We start from the raw sequence: 21,383 nt of genomic DNA, 5'->3' as shown, positions 1-21,383 counted from the left end.
TACCACTCCCATCATGCTCCACGCCTCCCGCGACGCGGCGACGGCCCTCGGCCCATTTCCGATCCGTGACGTACTTCCGCTTTGCTGGGCGCGCGGTGGACGGTCTGAAACGTAGAGCTTGGCTTTCGCTGTGGTTTCGCGGCTCGGGCGCTCAGCATGGCTACCTCACGAGCTTCCTCCACGGTACGGATCTCAGCTCACTCTGGCGAGGAACACGGAGGGGCTAGGGGGCGGGAGGAGCGGTTCCTGTGAGATGGGGCTGCTTGGGAACGGGCTAAGGTGGTGGAGGACTGAGGTGAAAGACTGCGAGACTTGGTCCTTAGAGGAGCAGCGTTTTCCTGACCACTAAGTGCGTTCCGGTGCTTTAGTTCATTTGCACCTCTCACTACAGCCCCGAACTGTAAATACCTCTTCCAGCTGGTCCAAAAACGGAGCTTTGGAAGGGAGTAGTGTCTCGGCTTAAGTTTATGTGTACGTCACATTTCTTAATTATAGTAAGGCTTCCTAACTTCGTATATATTGCCCTACGGTCCTTGATATTTCCCCTGTGATGAGCAGTAGCCTTGGAAGTTTCATAAAACCCAAGAGGAGATTGCAACGGAATGATGTAACTGTGTTCCAAAGCAAATCTGTGATAGAAAGCTTACCAAGAGTAATTCACTCGTTTTATTAGCTTCTTCCTATCTGCAAAGCCTAAGTAATTGACAGACACCCCCATCCCTGCTGCCCCCAGTCATGAAGATATCTTAACCGCTGACCAACTTGTTCTTTCCGTTGAGGAGCTCCATCCTTCAGCGGAGCCTAATAAATGACTGAGAATAAGGCTCAGGTTAATCCCTGTCTTTGATTTATCAGGCAACCAAAACTAAGGCACCTGATGACTTAGTTGCTCCTGTTGTGAAGAAACCACACATCTATTATGGAAGTTTGGAAGAGAAGGAGAGGGAGCGTCTGGCCAAAGGAGAGTCTGGGATTTTGGGAAAAGAAGGACTTAAAGCTGGAATTGAAGCAGGGAATATTAACATAACCTCTGGTAAGACGCAAATTGTGAGTCTCTCTTTATCTTTGTATTATAGTCAGAAATTTCAGTTAGACCTAGATCTGTGTAAGGCCATCCTTTGTCTAGTTAGCATCCTTTGCCTGGGCATCCTTTGCCTGGTTAGCATCATCCAAAGAGCCTGTCAGTTAAGACTTTTTATACGGTTTTTCTTCCACTGAATCATCATTAATCTTACCAGGAATTTATTCAGTGTATATTTGGATTCAAATTTATCCCATTTATCTTCTGAAGATCTAATATAGTTTTGGCATTGCTTTGGAGCAACTATGGTTTGTAACATTTTTTACCTTTTTAGTTTCCCAATTTTTAAGTGAAAGATCTGTTTTAAATCATAAAAGTAATATTTTTTAAAACTTTTTTTAAAAATTGATTTGACAGAGAGAGAGACATCACAAGTGGGCAGAGAGGCAGGCAGAGACGGGGAGGGAAGCAGGCTCCCTGCAGAACGGAGAGTCTGATGTGGGGCTCGATCCCAGGACATTGAGATCATGACCCGAGCCAAAGGCAGAGGCTTAACCCACTGAGCCACCCAGGTGCCCCAAAAGTAATATTTTTATTTTGAAAGAAATAAAAGTGTTAGGGTGCCTGGGTGGCTCAGTTAGTTAAGTTGTCTCTCTCTGTCTCAGGTCTTGGGACCTGGGATCAAGCCCCACATTTGGCTCCGCTCAGCTGGAGTCTGCTTCTCTCTCTCTCTCCTGTGCACACACCTGCTCTCTCTTGCTCTCTCTCAAATAGATAAGTAAATCTAAAAAAATCAAAGTGTAGAAATGTGTAAAGTAGAAAATCCTGTAAATTTTATTGCTCTATATCTTTCTGATAACCTAATAAAGCTGTAAAAAATTGTAATTTTTTTCACAAATGAAACATATACAAGTTGCTTTGTAACTTGCATTTTTCACTGATATACTGTTGAGGTTAGCTTTCCACGTCAGTAACTAATGGTCCTCTATCTCTATTTATTTAGAGAGTGCACAAGCATCCCAAGCAAGCTTCACGCTCACCTGAGAGCCCAGTGTGAGGCTTATGACCTGAGATTGTCTCTAAAGTTGTAAATGTTTGTCATAAGAAATTTACAAACAGTACAGAGAGTAGAAAATGAATAGACTTCTCTACAGAAAGGACTTCTCTTAAGTTTCTCATTGATCCTCCCACACATTTTATTTTCTATATAGATGCACTTTAATGACTTTAAGGCTGTATCACCACTGTAATTCTTACTTTTTCATCAAAATCCTTGTATTCATAGGCGCTTGGGTGGCTCAGTCTGTAAAGCATCTGATTCTTGATCTCAGATCAGGTCTTGATCTCAGATCAGGTCTTTATCTCAGGATTGTGAGTTCACCTTTACGTTTGGCTCCTCACTGGGTGTGAAGCCTACTTTAAAAAAAAAAAAAAATCAACCACGTATTCAGTGTGGGTTTTAAAACTAACTGTTAGATTGTTCAAAAAGCCTAGAGTCAAGACATGGATGGAACTGGAGAGAATTATGCTAATTGAAATAAGTAAAGCAGAGAAAGAAAATTATTATATGGTTTCACTCATATGTGAAACTTAAGGAATAGCCCGGAGGACCAGAGGGCAAGGGAGGGAAAACTGAATGGGAAGAAATCAAGAGTCTCATGCTCTTCCGACTGAGCTAGCCGGGCTGAATGGGAAGAAATCAGAGAGGGAGACAAACCATGAGAGACTCTGGGAAATAAACTGAGGGTTAAAGAAGGAAGGGGGCGCAGGGGATGGGGTAACCAGGTGATGGGTATTAAAGAGAGCAGGTATTGTGATGAGCACTGGATGTTATACGCAACTAATGAATCGTTGAACACCAAAAACTAATAATGTACTATATGTTGGCTAACTAAACATTTAAAAAAAAAAAAAAAAAAAAGCCTATAGTAAAGGGATAGCATTCTCATGGTAGTTTATTAGTTATATTTGTAGATGTCCCCAGATTGGGACTTCTTTAGAGAATAGCTTTGGCAAGTGTTAAAATAATATGTCTATTTTATCTTCTGGATAGAAGGTCTAGTTAATTCATTTGTTGAAGGTGCTTCGTACTCTTACTTTCTCATCTTAGTTATGTGTGTACCTAGGTGTAAGGTTGTCAAAATAAGATGATACGAGGGGTGCCTGCATGGCTCAGTCAGTTAAGCATCTGACTCTTTGATTTTGGCTCAGATCATGATCTCAGGGTCATGGGATCTGAGCCCTGTATTGGCTCTCTGCTCAGTGGGGAGTCTGCTTCTCCCTCTCCCTCTGCTCTTCCCCGCACTTGTGCACATGCTTTCTCAAATAAAATCTTTTTCTTTTTTTAAGATTTAATTTATTTATTTTACAGAGACAGAGCGAGAGAGAGACACAAGCAGTGGGAGTGGGAGAGGGAGAGGCAGGCCTCCCAGCAAGCAGGGAGCCCGATGCGGGGCTCGATCCCAGGACCCTGGGATCATGACCTGAGCCGAAGGCAGATCTTAACAACTGAGCCACCCAGGCGCCCCTCAAATAAATAAAATCTTTAAAATTTAAAAAAAAAAAGAAGAAGTAAGATGACTTGAGCTGTTTTCCTTCCTTTTAAAGCTATGTCATTTAGTTTTTTGTGTTTGGCACAATTTAATAACCTGAGAATCAGTAAACTATGAAGTATATAATTGACTAGTTCTTAGAGGATATACAGACTGCAATTGTAAGAAATTATTTTTCCCCCATTTGAAGAAGATCTCGTGATTATGCTGATATTGCCTGTTCTTTTTATAGGAGAGGTGTTTGAAATTGAAGAGCACATCAGTGAACGACAGGCCGAAGTGTTAGCCGAGTTTGAAAGAAGAAAGCGAGCCCGGCAAATCAATGTTTCCACTGATGACTCAGAGGTCAAGGCTTGCCTTAGGGCCTTGGGGGAGCCCATCACACTTTTTGGAGAGGGTCCTGCTGAAAGAAGAGAAAGGTGCCCTTTCTGAATTTATGCTCTTTTTTAATCACAAGATTCTACTTTCAAATTTTAGTTGATACATGTAGCTAAAACCTTAATAGAATGTCTCAAATAATGTTAATACCATATCTTACTAAGTTGTTTTATATAGTTTAGCTCATAATCTGAGTAAGCCAATTTTTTATTCTGCTACTAATTTTTCTTTATAAGCTGTGAATAAGATATTAACGTGCAAACCCCCCCCCCCAATATGGAATTGTGAGTTGAGTAAATATTTGTTTTTATTTGTTGTTGAACTTTGAAAATATGGACAACACGCACGTTCCCCTTGTCAGTGTGGTGAAACATAACGATAAGTATTTGGGGGTGGTTTTTTAAAAGGGGCACTTTCCTCAGATGATATCCTTGTGATTTTATGGTTTGGAGTCTCTTAGTGACAGGCTAGTCATCTGCGTGATAATGACCTTCTTTGTCTCTCTGTCCACTGTCTCATCTCTCCCTTTCATCATTTTTTTCTTTATTTGTGTATTCTGCACATTTAATCACTGTAAAACCTCTACTCTATCTCATGTCCATTAAATAGAACCAGTAATGCTGGGCTTGTTTAAATTAGAAAAAAAAAAAAAAAAAAAACCAACCACTGTTTATCAACACAGTATCTTACAAACCCAGCCTGGCTGGCCACAAGGGTGAGAAGGGTAAGGGAGGAGGAGGCTCCCCTGGGCAAGTGGTCGGGTGGCAGGAAGAGCTAAAGGACAGAAAGAAAAGGGAACTCCCAGATGGGAGGGGACTGGTTGTCGTTAGGGGAGGGGTGCAAAAGGTACTCCAGAAGAGTGGAACATGGGGAGTGGACAGGTCAGTGCTTTCTCCACCAGTGCCCAGTGTTGGAGGAGGCGCTGTGTGCCACCATCTGCCTGCCACTGGCATTTGGAGAACAGTGACCCATGAGCCCTGGACGTGACGAGCCCTTCCGATTCATGGATGACAGTCTGCCCCTGCCGCCAGGGTCTCCTTTTCCTTTAGGCTCATCTGTTCCTCAGTGCACTGACTCTCTTTGGGCCTTATTTCTCATTTACTTTTCGGCCTGCTGCCAACTGACTGACCACTGCCACGTGAAGATTACTCTTTATTAAGGTCACTAACTCATCTTTAATAAGAATGGCCCTGTGAGCCACTCCCTCCTTGAAAACACTCCCTTTCATAAAACCAAATCTTAATTTCCCTCCTGTTTCTCTGGCTAATTCTTCTAAGCCCCCTTTTTCCCTGCCCAACCTTTACATAAATTGCAGTTTTTCCCCATATTTTGCCCTCACCCTGGGCAATCAGATCCACTCCCGTGGCATCATTTACTGTGTATATTCTGATGATTCCCAGATCTCTGTGGCCTAGATATTCTGTAGGTACTTCAAATTGGACGTGTCTGTGTTGAACCCATCTGTTTCCCACCCTTCTAACACTACCATTCACAGGTTTTGGTTGCTTCACGTCCTTTGTAATCCATCAGCAAACTCTGTTTCTAGATTTATACCAAAATGTACCTCCAGTGTGTCCTCTTTTCTTTACCTTCTTTGCTTTCACACCTAGATCATTGTAATAGCCCCAAACATGGTGTGTTAATTGATTACTTAAAATCCATCAGTGTCTTCTTAAACATAGAATAAAAGAACTGTTGATCATGCTCTTCAACCTCTTATGCCACCCTTTCCCAGTTTACTAAACTTAGAACCCTTAAGGGTCCTCCTGAATACTCAAACTCTTTTTCTGTTTTTCCCCCTTAATTTTTTTCTCTTTTTGTTCCACTTTCTTGCCTTTTAAAGCCTTTTTATTCTTTTGATTTTAGCTTAAATACCACCTTGTCAAAGAAGAATTTTTTATCACCTGCCCCTTTATAATGTAGGCCCCTCCAATATTGTCTATCATGGTATGTTACTTTCTTAATAGCATTTTCAAAGGGTATGCTTTTATTGTTCTTTATATCGTTTGTCTTCCAGCCAACAGCAAAGTCTGTCTTATTGTGACCTTAGGTGAACGTCTTGAGTCCCTCCTGCCACTGTCTTAATTCAGTCCACCATTAAGAGTCAGAGGATCCTAAATAGTAGGTTGATTTCCCTGCTTATATTATTCCCTCTTCGGCCCATTCTCTCTACTTTCCCACGGAATCTTCTCATATGTAAATCTTCCTTACTAGGCATAAGGAGCTCTTTATGACCTGGCCCCGACTTACATTTGCAGACCTCTCTCACACCAGCCCTTCTCTGGCACTCCATGCCGCAGCCGTACTGAAATATTTGCGATTCCAAGCTCACCACTCTTTTCTTACCTTCAGACCTCTGCATTTGTTGAACCTTCTGCTTCAGCTTTCCTCCTCCATTCTTGACCTATTGACCTTACTAATTGAGGACTCAGTTTACGAAACACCTCCTCCGTGAAACCTTTCCTGGTCCTCTCCAAGCCTAGGTTAGGTATTTCATTTATGTTCCTCCTTAGCACCCAGGACATATCACTGCCATAATACTTAGTATAGTGTATTGTGGTTCCCTGGTACTTTCCACCCACCTTTTCTGACATCCCCTCCCCTCTGCCAGGATTATGCTACTTGGAATCAAGAACTGCTTCTTAGTCATTTTTGTACACTTAGCACCTCAGTCGTATCTGGCACATTGTGGCACTGAACAAAGATTGACTGTCTTTGTAGACCAAGTGGTAGCAATGTTGGGGTTGGTTGACTTTAAATTGAATAGGGTAATTCCTTATAGTTCAGATTGGGGAATCTTCAAATAAAGAAGACTCAGTGAACGAAATCACATTGGAGCTGTGCCTGGCTGGCTTAGTCGGAAGAGCATACAACTTTTTTTTTTTTTTTTTTAAGATTTTATTTATTTATTTGACAGAGAGAGATATCACAAGTAGGCAGAGAGGCAGGCAGAGAGAGAGGAGGAAGCAGTCTCCCCGCTTAGCAGAGAGCCCAATGCGGGGCTCGATCCCAGAACCCTGGGATCATGACCTGAGCTGAAGGCAGAGGCTTAACCCACTGAGCCACCCAGGCGCCCTGAGCATACAACTCTTAATCTTAGGGTTGAGTTTGAGCCTCACACTCAGTGTAGAGGTTACAGAAAAGGAAAGGAGAAAAGAAAGGAATTAAAAAAAAAGAAATCACACTGGAAGTTGAGGCATGACAACTTGACTCTTAAAGAAGGTTGTTTAGCATTTAAACGGTGAGAGAATAGGGCAGGCTTTCTCCCTTCTTTGACACACTTCACAGTCTCATCTCAACTTCATTTAAATTCTGATCTTTTTTTGTTACAGGTTAAGAAATATCCTCTCAGTAGTTGGTACTGATGCCTTAAAAAAGACCAAAAAAGATGATGAGAAATCTAAGAAATCCAAAGAAGAGGTAAAATATGTGTTTGGCTTCACAGTACAAAAGTGAAGGAAATGAGGGATTAGTTCTCTCATTTTCTCTTGTCAGGGTTTGCTTTGCTAGAGGGAAGGGAATGTGTCTGAGTATTCCACCAATTAGGAATAGATACTGGCAATTGTTTGTGGTTCCTGTGTAGGTGTAAGTGAACGTAGGTATAAGTGGGTTTCCCATTCAGGAAAAAAAAAACATAGCGTTCCTGGTATAACTTTTAACAAGGAACGGGAAGTCATCTAGTAAGAGTTCGTAAACAGTAGAAAGCAAAGCACACGTGCCTGATTTCATCCTATTACTGAACTAATTCACCTTTTTTGTAGGCAGTTACAATAGAAATAGAGAATTGACAACCATGAGATGGGCAGGAATGCTTCAGACTTAACATTTCTGCTTTTAATTTCACTTTCAGTATCAGCAAACCTGGTACCATGAAGGACCAAACAGCCTGAAGGTCGCTAGATTGTGGATTGCTAATTATTCACTGCCCAGGTAAAGAGGCCTCTGGAAGGAGAAAGAAGCATATTTTTTCTTGTTTTCTCTCAAGGACTGAGGATCTATTAGAAAGACTGTGGTTAAATGAAAATTGAGTGGTAGGAATACTCACATGGAGCCTTTTTTCAACCTGTTCGCTCACGGTAATCATCTGTGCCACAGGGCAATGAAACGCTTAGAAGAGGCCCGTCTCCATAAAGAGATTCCTGAGACAACCAGGACCTCCCAGATGCAAGAGTTGCACAAATCTCTCCGGGTAAGAGGCTCTCAGTGATTGTCCAATGTAGTAAGGGCTCTTAAATACTCATTAGATGGCCTACTGTGGCCTACCGCATGGGAGGTAAAGGCAGCTACGATTATGCCGCCCTCCTTACGCTTGCTGTTTGGGAGGAGCCATCAGTTAGGGTGGCAAGAACCTACTGTGGTTGGTACTCAGCAGAGGCCTGTGGTTCTGCTTTTTAATTCCTTTTTAATATATCAAAGCTGTACTTTAGCTCTCTCCATGGCTTTCCTGTGTACGCTGAGTTGACAGCGAAAGTAATGATACTACTTGTTTAAAAGACAGCTCGTTGGAGTTCTATCCATGAACATAAGTGCCTCTTAACAACAAGAGACATATAGAAGAATCTTGGGGGGGGGGCTAAAACTAGAAAATTGGGTGTTCTTATTGTGGAAAAGCCAAGAAACTTTGGGGTTAGCCTATTAATGTTTACCATTTGTTCTTTTTTTAAGTCTTTGAATAATTTCTGCAGTCAGATTGGGGATGATCGACCTATCTCCTACTGCCACTTTAGTCCCAATTCCAAAATGCTGGCCACAGCTTGTTGGTAAGTCCCGGTTTTTACAGTGATATTTTTCCTAAGTGGAGGACAGGTTCAGGGAAAAAAGAAAAAAACAGGCTTTGTCTCAGATGCTCGTTTCTGCGTCTTTACCTCTGCTGCGCATGGTCACGCCAAACGAGACACGCCGGTGCTCACCCGCTACATTATACAGGATAATCTGCACTTCGCAGTTCTTTTATTTTGAAGGGACCCCAGAGATCCATGCCATGTCGGTCATGTTCTGGATGCTAGCGTTTTGGAGCAGATACATAGTTTATTATAGACTGACGGGTTTCCACACCTCAATATAGCTTTTCTTCTTTAGTTAGGCAAGATACTCTGTAAGCGTAAAGCAGGGTGAGATGATGATGTGAACCATTTTGCCTTAATAGTGTGTGGTATGTGTAAGGACTCAGTGAACACGAATTACTGGTTTTATGTTTCCTAGTTGCCACCACCTATGCAGAAAGCTCTTAGGATGTGATAACGTTGTTGTTTTGCTCTATTTAGTTATTTTTGTGGGACATGGCCATCTAGTGAGAAGGGAAGCTTCTTTATGTTGTATGCACAGGAACTACTTGACAGGGTAGAAATTGAGATTGGTTCAGGAGAAAGCCAAGGACCTACTCACATCCCTCTACCTCTCCAAGCTTCAGCTACCTTCCTTATAAGTAGAAATGGTCATTCCTACATTATGTACCTCACAGGTCTACTGTAAGTATCATTTGAGGTGTTAGATATAAAAGTAATTTGTTGGAAGTTTTCTGAAATAAAAAAAGTCTTCCAAAAAAAAAATTTTAAGTACTTCGTAAGCAGCAAAATACTATTCCTATTTAAGGAGGTAGTATCATTATTAATATTATTTTTAGATAGTTTAATTCATCCTACCTTCCTTCACTAATCAAACATTAGGGAACATAGCAACTTGTACTATATTAACTCTAGTCCTGTAGAGGCATCTGGTTGCATGAGATGTGGATGCAGCTTTCTTCTATAAACCATCAAATCAGAAGCCTATTAGTTTTCCTTTTGTGTACCACTGTGAAGTTTGTTGGGGGAGAGAAGAGCTTGTCCTTTAGGAATGTTACCAAGGTACCTTTTCCTTCCCAGACCAACCCTGGCTGAGATGCTTTCCTTTATATTTGATAGGAGTGGGCTTTGCAAGCTCTGGTCTGTTCCCGATTGCAACCTTCTTCACACTCTTCGAGGTGAGTTAGAATCTTGTTTAAACCTCACTCATGGGCACCTGGGTGGCTCAGTTGGTTAAGCGACTGCCTTCGGCTCAGGTCATGATCCCAGAGTCGTGGGATTGAGTCTGCATCAGGTTCCCTGCTCCATGAGGAGTCTGCTTCTCCCTCTAACCTTCTCCCCGCTCACCTTCTCCCCTCTCATGCTCTCTCTCAAATAAATAAATAAAATCTTTTTAAAAGATTAATAAATAAATAAACTTCACTTGTGGGCAATCCTATCGGGACCTGTCTCACTCTTGAGAGCTTTTTCTGTATCTTCACTTAATGAATTTCTGTTACTTTACTCAGTCAGTATGTTCATACATACATACATACATACATAATCAATCAGTCTCACTCTTTTCCCAGTGTGAACCCTGTCAAACAGCAAAACTCTACTATCCTGCCTGCCTGACACTCAGACCCAGTACACACAGATTTTTTTTTTTTCTTTTAAAAGATTTATTTGAGGGAGAGAGAGAGAGCACAGGCAGGGTGAAGGGCAGAGGGAGAAGCAGACTCCCTGATAGGCAGGGAGCCCGATGGCAGACTTGATCCCTGGACCCTGGGATCATGACCTGAGCCAAATGCAGATAGATGAACCAACTGAGCCACCCAGATCCCCACACAAGATTAATTCTTGATTTGAATTGTCTTGGTTGGTTCTCACCACAAGGCTCAAAGACAGTGACTTTATACAAACTGTTCAGTTTTTTTTTTTCACGTTCAGCCCCATTCTGGCATTATACAATTTCTGAACCAAAAGTGAAGGTTGTATTTTGCTCTTTTTAATGTAATTTTAATATTAATTTTAAAATTTTTTTAATAGTTCAGTAATCACTTCAATACCTTATTTGTCCACATGTTCCCTAATATATATTGTGTTACTCATCATAGTCTGTTCTGTACATAAATTGTAAGGGGTAGGAACCTTTAACTTTTATTTCTTACATTCCTTTAGGCCATAACACAAATGTAGGAGCAATTGTATTCCATCCAAAATCCACTGTCTCCTTGGACCAAAAAGATGTCAATCTGGCCTCTTGTGCTGCTGATGGTTCTGTGAAGCTTTGGAGCCTTGACAGGTGAACATGACTCTTCTGCCCATACTGCAGTTACTAAAGTAAAGAGTTGCTTGGTTATCCTTGGGACCTGAAAATCTGTCATCTAACCTCAGAGATGGTCTGAGTCAAGGGAACTTGGTGTGAACATAGAATGTGGGATTTCTTTCTTCGACCTCTTCTCACCATAGGAGTTATGTCAGGTTTTTATTTGTTAACTTTGCACCTTGATTTTTCCCTCTAACATAGTAGCCATTGTTTTCCCAGTCCAGTTATTCTAGAAAGATCTGTTGACACCTCCTGTGTAATACACTGACTTGGAGAGAAGCACTGTTTGGTAGATGAACTAAAGAGAACATTCTTGGCAGCACATTGGCTCCCAGCAGATGACTGCAGAGGAGAGGACAGTGAAGTTCTGAGGCAGTATTACGAAGGTTGTGGGGACTCCTCCCAACACCATCCTCCTTTACCTAGAACATATTTTCCCATTACGACAGTTTGGGGTTTTTTTAATGTGTTTATGATTATTGTTTTCCAAGAAATTTGTGAAAGCACTTTGTTGGCTAAAGGAAATCTGAATTCACTTGCTTAATTTTCTTTCTTTGGGAAAGCACATGCGACTTTCCTGCCAGGTTTTTGTACAGAGCTAATTAGTCTCTACTCTTTGCCAGACGGGGTCTTACCTCTGAGCACAGCCAGTTTTAATTGGCTTTGGTATCACTTAGCAATATTTGTTCCCCTGGGGCTTTGATTAGCTCTATGTATGCACATTGACAAAGTTCCCTTTTTAATTGCCCTCTTTAGGGTTCGTGTTTACTTCCTTTCACTGGTGTTTCAGTTCTTTTTTCTTTGGTTGCTGGGGAGTAGAATTTAATGGCCACCAAAGGAAATTAAGCCTCTGTTTAGGAGCTCCTTTTTTCATTTGCATCCTTCAACAAGCTAAAATTTGATCCACTTGTACCAAAACTTCTGTAGCTTTGCATCCCTCTCAAAGTATGTTTCCTTTCTAGAATCTCAGCTCTCCTTTGGTGTAAAGAGACTATTTTGCTTATCAGGCTGAATTATCCTTTATTGTTTTCTAATCCTGAATGATAATAGCATTAAGCATTGATTAACATATTGAATTGAGATAAAGCAAGATAGTATGTATTGAAGTACTAAGGGCAGTATTGCACAGGAAATAGCCCCAAATCTTTTAAGACTTCGGAAAGTAGCATAAATTGTTAACCCTACTTTTTTTTTTTTTAACCCTATATTTTTAACAGTGAATTTAGTTAAAATTTGGCCTTTTAAATCTACAGAATGGGTGTGTCTCGCAACAGCTAATAAATTCAATGAACATTTATGACTATAAAATAGTTTATTCCCTTCTATTGATTCTTTTTCAGTGATGAACCAGTGGCGGATATTGAAGGCCATACAGTGCGTGTGGCTCGTGTAATGTGGCATCCATCAGGGCGTTTCTTGGGCACCACCTGGTGAGCCATCCTCTTACTGTTCTATCCATACAGACCTGTGGCATCCTGTTAAGCCTCACGACTAACTGCCAAGGAAATTTTCAGACCAGAGATCTTCAAATAGGATTTTCTTGGGCTGCAATGAATCAGAATTAGAGTATATGATAAAGTTTGGGCCAAGTATATTTGCTTTTAAACTTCAGTTAATCTGAAATTTCAGTAATTGCCAGAAAACTAGAATTTTCACTGTTCTCTTTCTTGACCAGTCCTAGTGGTGTTTTTGTTTTTGTTTTTGTTTTTCCACTGCACATTGTATTGAAATCTCTTTGCTTACAAGTTGTTCTCCCTTTCTGGGGCATCTGGCTGGCTCAGTCAGTAGACCATACAGCTCTTGATCTTGGGGTTTTAAGTTCAAGGCCCACATTGGATGTAGAGATTACTTAAAAATAAAATCTTAAAAAAAAAATTAGGGGCACCTGGGCGGCTCAGTGAGTCGAAGCTTCTGCCTTCGGCTCGGGCCATGATTCCAGGGTCCTGGGATCGAGCCCCACATTGGGCTCTCTGCTCAGCAGGGAGCCTGCTTCCTCCTCTCTCTCTCTCTCTCTGCCTGCCTCTCGGCCTACTTGTGATCTCTCTCTGTCAAATAAATAAATTATTATTATTATTATTATTATTTTTAATTAAATTTTCTCCCTTTCTGGTTCTGCAAGCTCATTAAGGACAGAATCTGTTAAATACTTTTTTTTGGTAAAAGATTTATTTATTGATTTGAGAGAGCGAGCACGAGCAAGCGGAGAGGCAGAGAGAGAGCAAGAAGCAGACTCCCTGCTGAGTAGGGAGTCGGACATGGGTCTCCATCCCGGGACCCTGGGATCATGACTTGAGCTTAAGGCAGACGCTTAACTGACTAAACCACCCAGGCGCCCCAAAGAATTTTTTTTTTAAGATGTTATTTATTTGGGGGAGAGAGAAGGGGAGAGGGAGAAGTTGACTTCTATTGAGCAGGGAGCCCCATGCAGGGTCCCATCCCAGGACTCCAGGATCATGATCTGACTCAAAGGCAGACACATAACTGAGGCACCCAGGCACCTGAGAACCTTTTTTCTTTTAAAGATTGTTTTTGTTTGAGAGAGAACACAGGTGTGGGAAGGAGCAGAGGGAGAGGGACAAGCGGATTTCCTGCTGAGTGCAGAGCCCAATATGGGACCTGATCTCAAGATCCTGAAATCATCACCTGAGCAGAAACCCAAGAGTCAGACGCTTAACTGAGCCACCCAGGCACCGTGTTAAAGAATTCTTTAACTGAGATACAATTTACATGCAGTGGAATAGATTTATTTTCAGTGTACAGTTCAAATGCATATGCTCAGGTAACCCATAGCCCTGTCAACGAACTATTTCCATCACCTGGAAAGTTCCCTCATGCCCCTTTGCAGGGGACTTCCCCTTCTAAAGCAACCACTGTTACAGTTTATGAATGTAAATTAATTTGGTCTGTTCATACTCTGTGAACTTGTTTGTGCCTAACTTCTTTTGCTTAGCATAATGTTTTTAAGATTCATTTCAGGGCACTTGGGTGGCTCAGTTGAGCATTTGGCTCTTCCTTTCGGCTCAGTTCATGATCCCAGGATCATGAGATTGAGCCCCACATCAGGCTCTGTGCTGGACATGAAAACTGCTTGAGAGTCTCTCTCACTCTCTCTTTCCCCCTCTCTCTCAGGAAAAGGCGGGGGGTCATTTATGTCGCGTGTATCAGTAGTTCCCTTTTTATAGCCAAGGAGTATTCAGTTGTGTGGCTCTGCCACAGTTCATCCATTCTCCTGTGATGGATATTTGGGACGTTTCCAGGTTTGGGTCAGTCAGAATAAAGGTGCCATAAATACTCTTGTGCAATGTTTTTGGCAGACATGTGTTTCTTTACTTTCTCTTGAATGAATAACCAGGGATGTGGTAGCTAGGTCATAGAGTAGCTGTATGTTTAACTTTTTTTTTTTTTAAAGAATTTATTATTTTGACAGACAGATCAGAAGCAGGCAGAGAGAGAGGGAGGAAGCAGGCTCCCCGCTGAGCAGAGAGCCCAATGCGGGGCTCGATCCCAGGACCCTGAGATCATGACCTGAGCCGAAGGCAGAGGCTTAACCCACTGAGCCACCCAGGCGCCCCTGTATGTTTAACTTTTTTAAAACTCCCAGCTGGTTTTTCAAATTCGTTGTAAATTTCACATTCCCAGAATTCTGCTTGCTTCACATCCATGCCAGCATTTTGTGTTGTCAGTTTTACCATTTTGGCTGTTCTGTCAAGTGCATAGTGAAATTTCATAGTTTTAATTTTTATTACTCTTACGACTCATGGTATTGGGTATTTTATCATCAGCTTATTGACCATTTGTAAACGCTCCTCTGTGCAGTGTCCCGATGCTTTACCTATTTTTTTAATTGAGGTTTTTTTTTCTACCACCACATATTTGTTTGTTTGAGGTTTATTGAGGTGTAGTTTTTTGGTTTTAGGTTATTGAAGTTGTGAGTGTTTTGCTTTAAAGTTTTGTTCTATTTAAGGGGTTCCTGAGTGGCTCATTCAGTTGAGCATCCGACTCTTGATTTTGGTTTAGGTCAGGATCTCAGGGTTGTGAGATTGAGCCCCATATTGGGCTCTATGCTCAGCATAGAGTCTACTTAAGATTCTCTCCCTGGGCCTCTGGGCCATGCAGTCAGTTGAACGTCTGACTCTTGATTTTGACTGGTTTTTGTTTTTAAAGATTTTATTTATTAGAGAGAGAGAGAGAGCGCACAAGCAGGGGAAGTGGCATAGGGAGAGGAAGAAGCAGGCGCTCCTCTAAGCAAGGAACCCAATGCGGGACTCAATCCCAGGACTCTGGGTCACGACCCGAGCTAAAGGCAGATGCTTAATCACCTGAGCCGCCCAGGCGCCCCAACTCTTGTTTTTGGCTCAGGTTGTGAACTTCGGATTGTGGGATTGAGCCCCGAGTCAGGCTCAGCGTGGAGTCTGCTGGAGTTTCTTTCTCGCTTTCCCTCTCCCTCTCTTGCTTGTGTGTTGCTCTCTCTCTAAAAAAAAAAAAAAAAAAAAAAAAAAGATTCTCTCCCACTCCCTCATACTTTATCTCTTTAAATAAATAAGTAAATAAATAAATAAATAGTAAGTTTTATTTATTTAAGTAATCTCTTAACATGGAGATCAAACTCACAACCGTGAGGTGAGTCGTGTGCTCCACCAGCTGGGCCAGCCAGGCGCCCTCTCCCACCAGTTATTGAAGAGACTTTGTTTTCCTATTGAAATTGCTTTAGTGGCCTCATTAAATGACCCACATTAAGTGACCCACAAAAAAATGTGTGGGTTCTTCCTGTACTCTCTCATCTGTTGCATCGATCTATTTTCTTATGGCTGATTTTTGTATCCCCAACATCCAGTTTAAGGCCCCAAAAGTACTCAGTGAGTGAAAAGACTTAACAGTGGAATTGAGAAAGACGGCAGTAGTCTCTGCTGGGCCATTCTTACAGAATTTTTTCTTAAAATAGCCACTGAAATAAATTTGTAGGAAGTCCATGGTTTCCCAGGTAGCACTCAAGACAGATATGCTTAGTTGTTGAGGTATTTTTTTATGCCAGAAAAGAATTTTTTGTTAATATGGATGTATGAATAGTAAAAAGAGCAAGCACAAACAGGGGTAGCAGCAGAGGGAGAGGTAGAAGCAGGTGCCCCTCGGAGTGGAGAGCCTGACACTGGGATCGTAACCTGAGCTGAAGGCATATGCTTAACCGGCTGAGCCACGCAGGTGCCTCATCAGAAGCATAATTTAAGCTACAGGTGTTTATAGTACTTTACACATTGTAGAAACTGAGTATTTGCCTGTTCATTGTTGGTTTGATTTTTTTGTAGCTATGACCGCTCATGGCGCTTATGGGATTTGGAGGCTCAGGAAGAGATCCTGCATCAGGAAGGCCACAGCATGGGCGTATATGACATTGCCTTCCATCAAGATGGCTCTTTGGCTGGCACTGGGTAAGCCTTCTTCCACCTAGTCAGGGGCAGCTCAGTAGTTCACCTGTTACGTATCTCTGCTTCCACAGAGAAATGGATTCAAAATAGTCACTTATAAATTATTTTATCAGGGGACTGGATGCATTTGGTCGTGTTTGGGATCTGCGCACAGGACGGTGTATCATGTTCCTAGAAGGCCACCTGAAGGAAATCTATGGAATAAATTTCTCCCCCAATGGGTAAAATAAACTCATTGATTGAGGGGCGGGAAAGGTTACTGGTCAGAATGTACCTTTGTTTCTAACTTGGATACTACGTCTGATCCGTAGCTACCACATTGCAACCGGCAGTGGTGACAACACGTGCAAAGTGTGGGACCTTCGACAGCGGCGTTGTGTCTATACCATCCCTGCCCATCAGAACTTAGTGACTGGTGTCAAGTTTGAGCGTAAGCTTTCCTCCTGTTTTGCCTAATCACAGGACAGAGTGCACTGCCGTGGAATGCAGGCCGTGCGTTAGCTTAACTTGCATGCAGAGTAAGAGAGAATTTGGCCTCTGTTGAAAAAGGAGCACATTATAAGTTCCTTCCCTCTGTCACATTTCTGGACAGCTATGGCACAGCATGCTTCCTGTTTTGGGAAGTAAAGAAGATTTCCATAAATGCTTTGAGTCATTTTTTTCCCTGAAAGTTCTAAGCAGTGAATCCTTAATGTTATTCTGAAAAGATTGTCAGGGAGACCTTAATAATGTTACTCATTTTCTAAGTCTGTAGTCCTTTTTCCCTGGAGGCCTCATAGGAATGTAGATGAGAATATTGGGCTTTTCCAAATGGGGAAATACTTGATACTTGAATTCCTCAAGCAGCTCCCCTTCTTTTCTCTTAAAGCTATCCATGGGAATTTCTTGCTCACTGGTGCTTATGATAACACCGCCAAGATCTGGACCCACCCAGGCTGGTCCCCACTGAAGACTCTGGCTGGCCATGAAGGCAAAGTGATGGGCCTAGACATTTCTTCTGATGGGCAGCTCATAGCCACTTGCTCATATGACAGGACCTTCAAGCTCTGGATGGCTGAATAGGCAAGACCATGGACAAAGGACTAACTTCAAGCTCTTCCTTAAGAGCCATTTTCAAAAAAGAAAGGAATTGATTTGTTTTGTTCTATCATGTTTTTGGCCAGTTGCCATGTACCGGCCCGCAAAAGAATTGGATTTCCAGGCCAGCCTCCACTCCAGGTGGGCAGCCCAGTCTCCGGGTGTTGATGAACCCCTTTCGTAGTTGAAATTTTTATTTTCATCTTCGAGCCCTGCCACGGACTGTGTAGACATTGTGGTTATTGATCTTTTGTTTGAATGCCCTGTTGCCTCCTTCACAGCTCTCAGGATTGTGACTGGCTCCTTTTTTAAATTTGAAACTTGGCTTTCCATTACATGGGACCTGCTTCAGGACTACATGTGACCCACAGAGCAAGGCGGCTGAGCTGTAGTCTGGAAGCCCTCAAGTAAAGGGGCACTCCTCGCTACACACTGGTTAACTCTGTCTTGACAGAGTGGAAACCTTTCCTCTGCCTTGAGAACAGGAGACGAAGAGGTGGACCACAGCTATGCTCAGGGTGATGGAGTAAAGAAGATTTTACCTCTTCCTGTTGAGTTTGCTTGGAATGCTAATCACATCAGGAAGTTCAGAACTGAACATTTGCCCTGTTCGAAAATGTCTTTCATTTTGCTTTGAAGTTTGGCAACTTTTGTTACCCCAAAGCTAGGCCATTGTGCCAAGAGGCAATGGAATTTCTAGAAAGCAAACATGAAATCTCTGTTGTGCCACCTCCTTTGTATTGGTTATTCAGAGGATTTACCTTTCATGCCAGGGTAACTGGGAAAAATCCCAAAGGGGTATTCCTCAACATCAACTTCTTTTTTCTTTATTTTGCATTTGCTACAGAGTAAAATCCTATTATAAAAATGTCCTTTAAAGACTTATTTTATATAGTTAGGCATTTTCTGAATCCCAGCCATTGGTCCATGGACGTTCCCCTTTTTTTTGATTTGAGGTATAACAGATGCTATCAAATGTGGCTTACTCCAGTTTTTCTCTTCTTAATAAGCACTCTGCTAATATTTCTACTGCCTTGTAGGCCTGACTATTAGCAAACTGGGTTTAAGCTCTGCAGGTCGTACTCATTGGCTGTGCAGCAGTCACCTTCACCTCTTCCCGCCCCAAATACACAGCTGCTGAACACAAAGTGCGCAGTAAACTCTAATAGAAATACAGGAATTTGGAAGAAAAAAGGATTGCATGTAGAGAAATGGAGTAGGGTTTATATGATGGCTTTTTTTGAATGTTCAAAACACTTCATTTGCGGTTCCAGAGAGGCTGACAGTGGCTTAGTCTAACTCTGTCCTGCAAACTATGAATGTGTGATAGGATAGCTAAATAATCTCTTTTGTTTAATTTTAATTATTGCCAAATAGTTGGCTATTTGGGGTCTTGGTTAAGCTTCTGAACTATCGCCTCTGCCCTCTGTTGGGCATTTTAGCACTTCGCTATTGTTTAAGTATTAGTGGGTTCTATTTCCTCCATAGTTGGCCATGAAAAATAATTTTTTATTATTAACTTTTAAAGGATGTGTAAAGTAATAATGAACATTTGTGTATTACCGTGCAGTCTGGATATAGTGTATTAACAAAGGTTTTTAGATTTTCAAGTTTAAATTTTACTATTCCGTTAAACTTTTTTTTTTTTTGGTTCCAAGAAGTTTATAGAGATAGCAATCAGGTGAACACATTTCATGTAAACCTCTGGCAAAACCATGCCCTTGTGCAATATACATTACTTCATTGTAAGGAGGCAGTTAGCTGAGCAGCATAAACCAAATGTAGCATTTCATAATGGGAGAATCAGAGTCACCACTTAAAAGGATACTTCCCGCCAGGTATGTTAGACTCCTCGTTTAATCCTCCCAATCTTCTGAGTTAAGACATATTCGCTTTTTACAGACAAAATTGAAGCTCAGAGAAGTTAAGTAACTTGTTCAGGTTTACCCTGTCAGTGAGTGGTAGAGCCTGGTGTGTCTGTGAACTTAGGAAGAGATTTCATAGAGCTTTATTGAGTATGTTGGTAGCACTGGCCAGACAGAATGACCAGTCCTGCCAACATGGCCTGTTTCCTATACAGTGCCAGAGCTTTTTAGCCCTTCTTTCTGTGACACCTCCCTTGTGATGAGCCACAGCATCTTAGTCTGACTTCATGCCAAAGGGAGTCATGGGATTTCACCACCTCTACCTCATGAGCTAATAAGGCACCTGTTGTGTTACTCAGCAGGAAACTGTTTGCATCTTGGGATAGATGTTTTGTTGTGTGGAACTGTCTTAGGCATTGCAGCATGTCTCAGCGTCCCTGACCTGTGGAGTAATAAAAGCCAGAGGCACAACCACCCCCCTTCATTGGAATACTAGAGATGCTTCCAGACTTTAATGCATGCCCCAAGGTTACAACTGCTGAAGGTGAAAATGGAAGACACCCTGCTGTTGAGTATATCCTCCCCTACCCCAAAAAACTCAAACCTGTATCTTTCCTTACTTTCCTGGTGTATTAGCCACTCCAAGAACCACTCCCCAATTCTCTTTGACTAGAGGCCTCCACCACTTAACTGGCTGATGAGCTGGAACAAGACAGCTAAACCTGTGGAGCCTCATTTTCACCCGTAGAATAGGGACGAAGTTTCCTTAGCCCAGAGCAGCAAGCTCAAGGGTAGAGGCAAGTGTTCTTTCCTGAGCATCCCCTAGTTCCTCTCCCTTTCCTCGTGGCTCAGAGAACATGGGCAGATCATTGCCTAATTTACTTGCCAAGAGGTTAAGGAACAAGGATCTATAAAGAAATGAAGTCAGCAGGGAGAGGTTGAGTCCCAGCTCCAGTATAATTATCTTAGATAGCACAAATGGAGAAGCAGGTGTCAGTCCCCTGGCAGGATACATAGGTGGCATTCCAGTTTTGTAAAGGAGAATTTTCTTCACGTTGGTTTTTAACACCATTTGATCCTATTAAACGTGAAATACAGGTCTTGGCTATTTTGGATTATCTTGTACATTAAGATCCCTCAAGACTTTGTAGAAGATAGTTCCATTAAGCACAAAATTTTTAGAACAAATAAAACCGACTCAGTTTCTGACCTCTGAAAGTTTATTCTGCAAATCAAGATCTTTTCATAATTGTGATGGTGTTTTAACCACTTTGAGACCGTTCCAGAGCCGTGGGCCACATGGCGGTATTAAAACTGGGGAAGCAGCAGGGGTTTAGACACTGCAGAGGTAGCGACTTGTAGCCAGACAGCCAAAGCATCTAGTCTGCTTTGGTTCTGAGATCCTGTCTTGTAAAATGAAGACCAGGGTCCCCTGACTGCTTGGCCTGGGATAGAAGCTAAGGCTGTTCCTCTGTCCAGGGCTTCTCAGCTTTACCTTTCAAGGTCAGAATTCCATTGGCTGGAGGAGGGGAGTGGGCTCTACCCAACATCCAGGTTTAATCGGAGCCTCTGCACCTACCAGGAGAAATAAACACCTTTTCTCCAAATCCCAGATTTCTTTTGACCCACTGACCCTGGTTTCTTTTCATCTTTAAACTTTTATACTCTAAACACTCCATAAAGCACGTACCAACAAGAGGTTGTCTGGTTCAAGAAGCCGCTGAGTGAACATACCCTCCTTGGTGGTAAAGGCTGTCACCCATGAATAATCCCACCCCTCGCGTCCCCTAGTTCTGACACAGACGGGCCAAGTAAGTGGTGGTTGAATGAGTAAGTGCGCAAATACATGAGTCCACACCATTTTTTCCTGGGACTGGTGGCAAGACTTCCAAAGAGAAAACTGAAAGAAGGCATACACATCTGCTCACAGAATTGAAGCTCACTTTGCAAAATTTTAGCAACACATAATAAAAGG

The 21,383-nt window shown here is 42.1% G+C and overlaps 1 protein-coding gene across 1 annotated transcript; it reads left to right on the top strand.

Annotated features, from left to right (window-relative positions):
• The first annotated feature begins 44 nt into the window (after window positions 1-44).
• PRPF4 (pre-mRNA processing factor 4) lies at window positions 45-20,618 on the top strand. The gene is made up of 14 exons (XM_044265100.1): window positions 45-183; window positions 856-1,033; window positions 3,806-3,992; window positions 7,284-7,371; window positions 7,802-7,881; window positions 8,047-8,140; window positions 8,617-8,711; window positions 9,855-9,913; window positions 10,896-11,019; window positions 12,384-12,473; window positions 16,347-16,469; window positions 16,580-16,687; window positions 16,778-16,896; window positions 17,335-20,618. Exons 1-14 carry the CDS (start codon window positions 157-159, stop codon window positions 17,526-17,528), a joined length of 1,566 nt encoding a protein of 521 aa, XP_044121035.1. The 5' UTR covers window positions 45-156; the 3' UTR covers window positions 17,529-20,618.
• The last annotated feature ends 765 nt before the right edge of the window (window positions 20,619-21,383 follow it).

The sequence above is a fragment of the Neovison vison genome, chromosome 9 (assembly GCF_020171115.1).
Source record: "Neovison vison isolate M4711 chromosome 9, ASM_NN_V1, whole genome shotgun sequence".
In the NCBI taxonomy this organism is placed as follows: Eukaryota; Metazoa; Chordata; class Mammalia; order Carnivora; family Mustelidae; genus Neogale; species Neogale vison.
This window is presented reverse-complemented; position numbering and strand designations above follow the sequence as displayed.

Excerpts from the sequence above, each read along its gene's own strand:
- PRPF4 (XM_044265100.1), top strand. The coding sequence starts at position 157 with ATGGCTACCTCACGAGCTTCCTCCACG. Across the intron at positions 7,372-7,801 it reads CTAAGAAATCCAAAGAAGAG|TATCAGCAAACCTGGTACCA; the intron begins GTAAAATATGTG and ends TTTCACTTTCAG. Across the intron at positions 16,688-16,777 it reads ATAAATTTCTCCCCCAATGG|CTACCACATTGCAACCGGCA; the intron begins GTAAAATAAACT and ends TCTGATCCGTAG.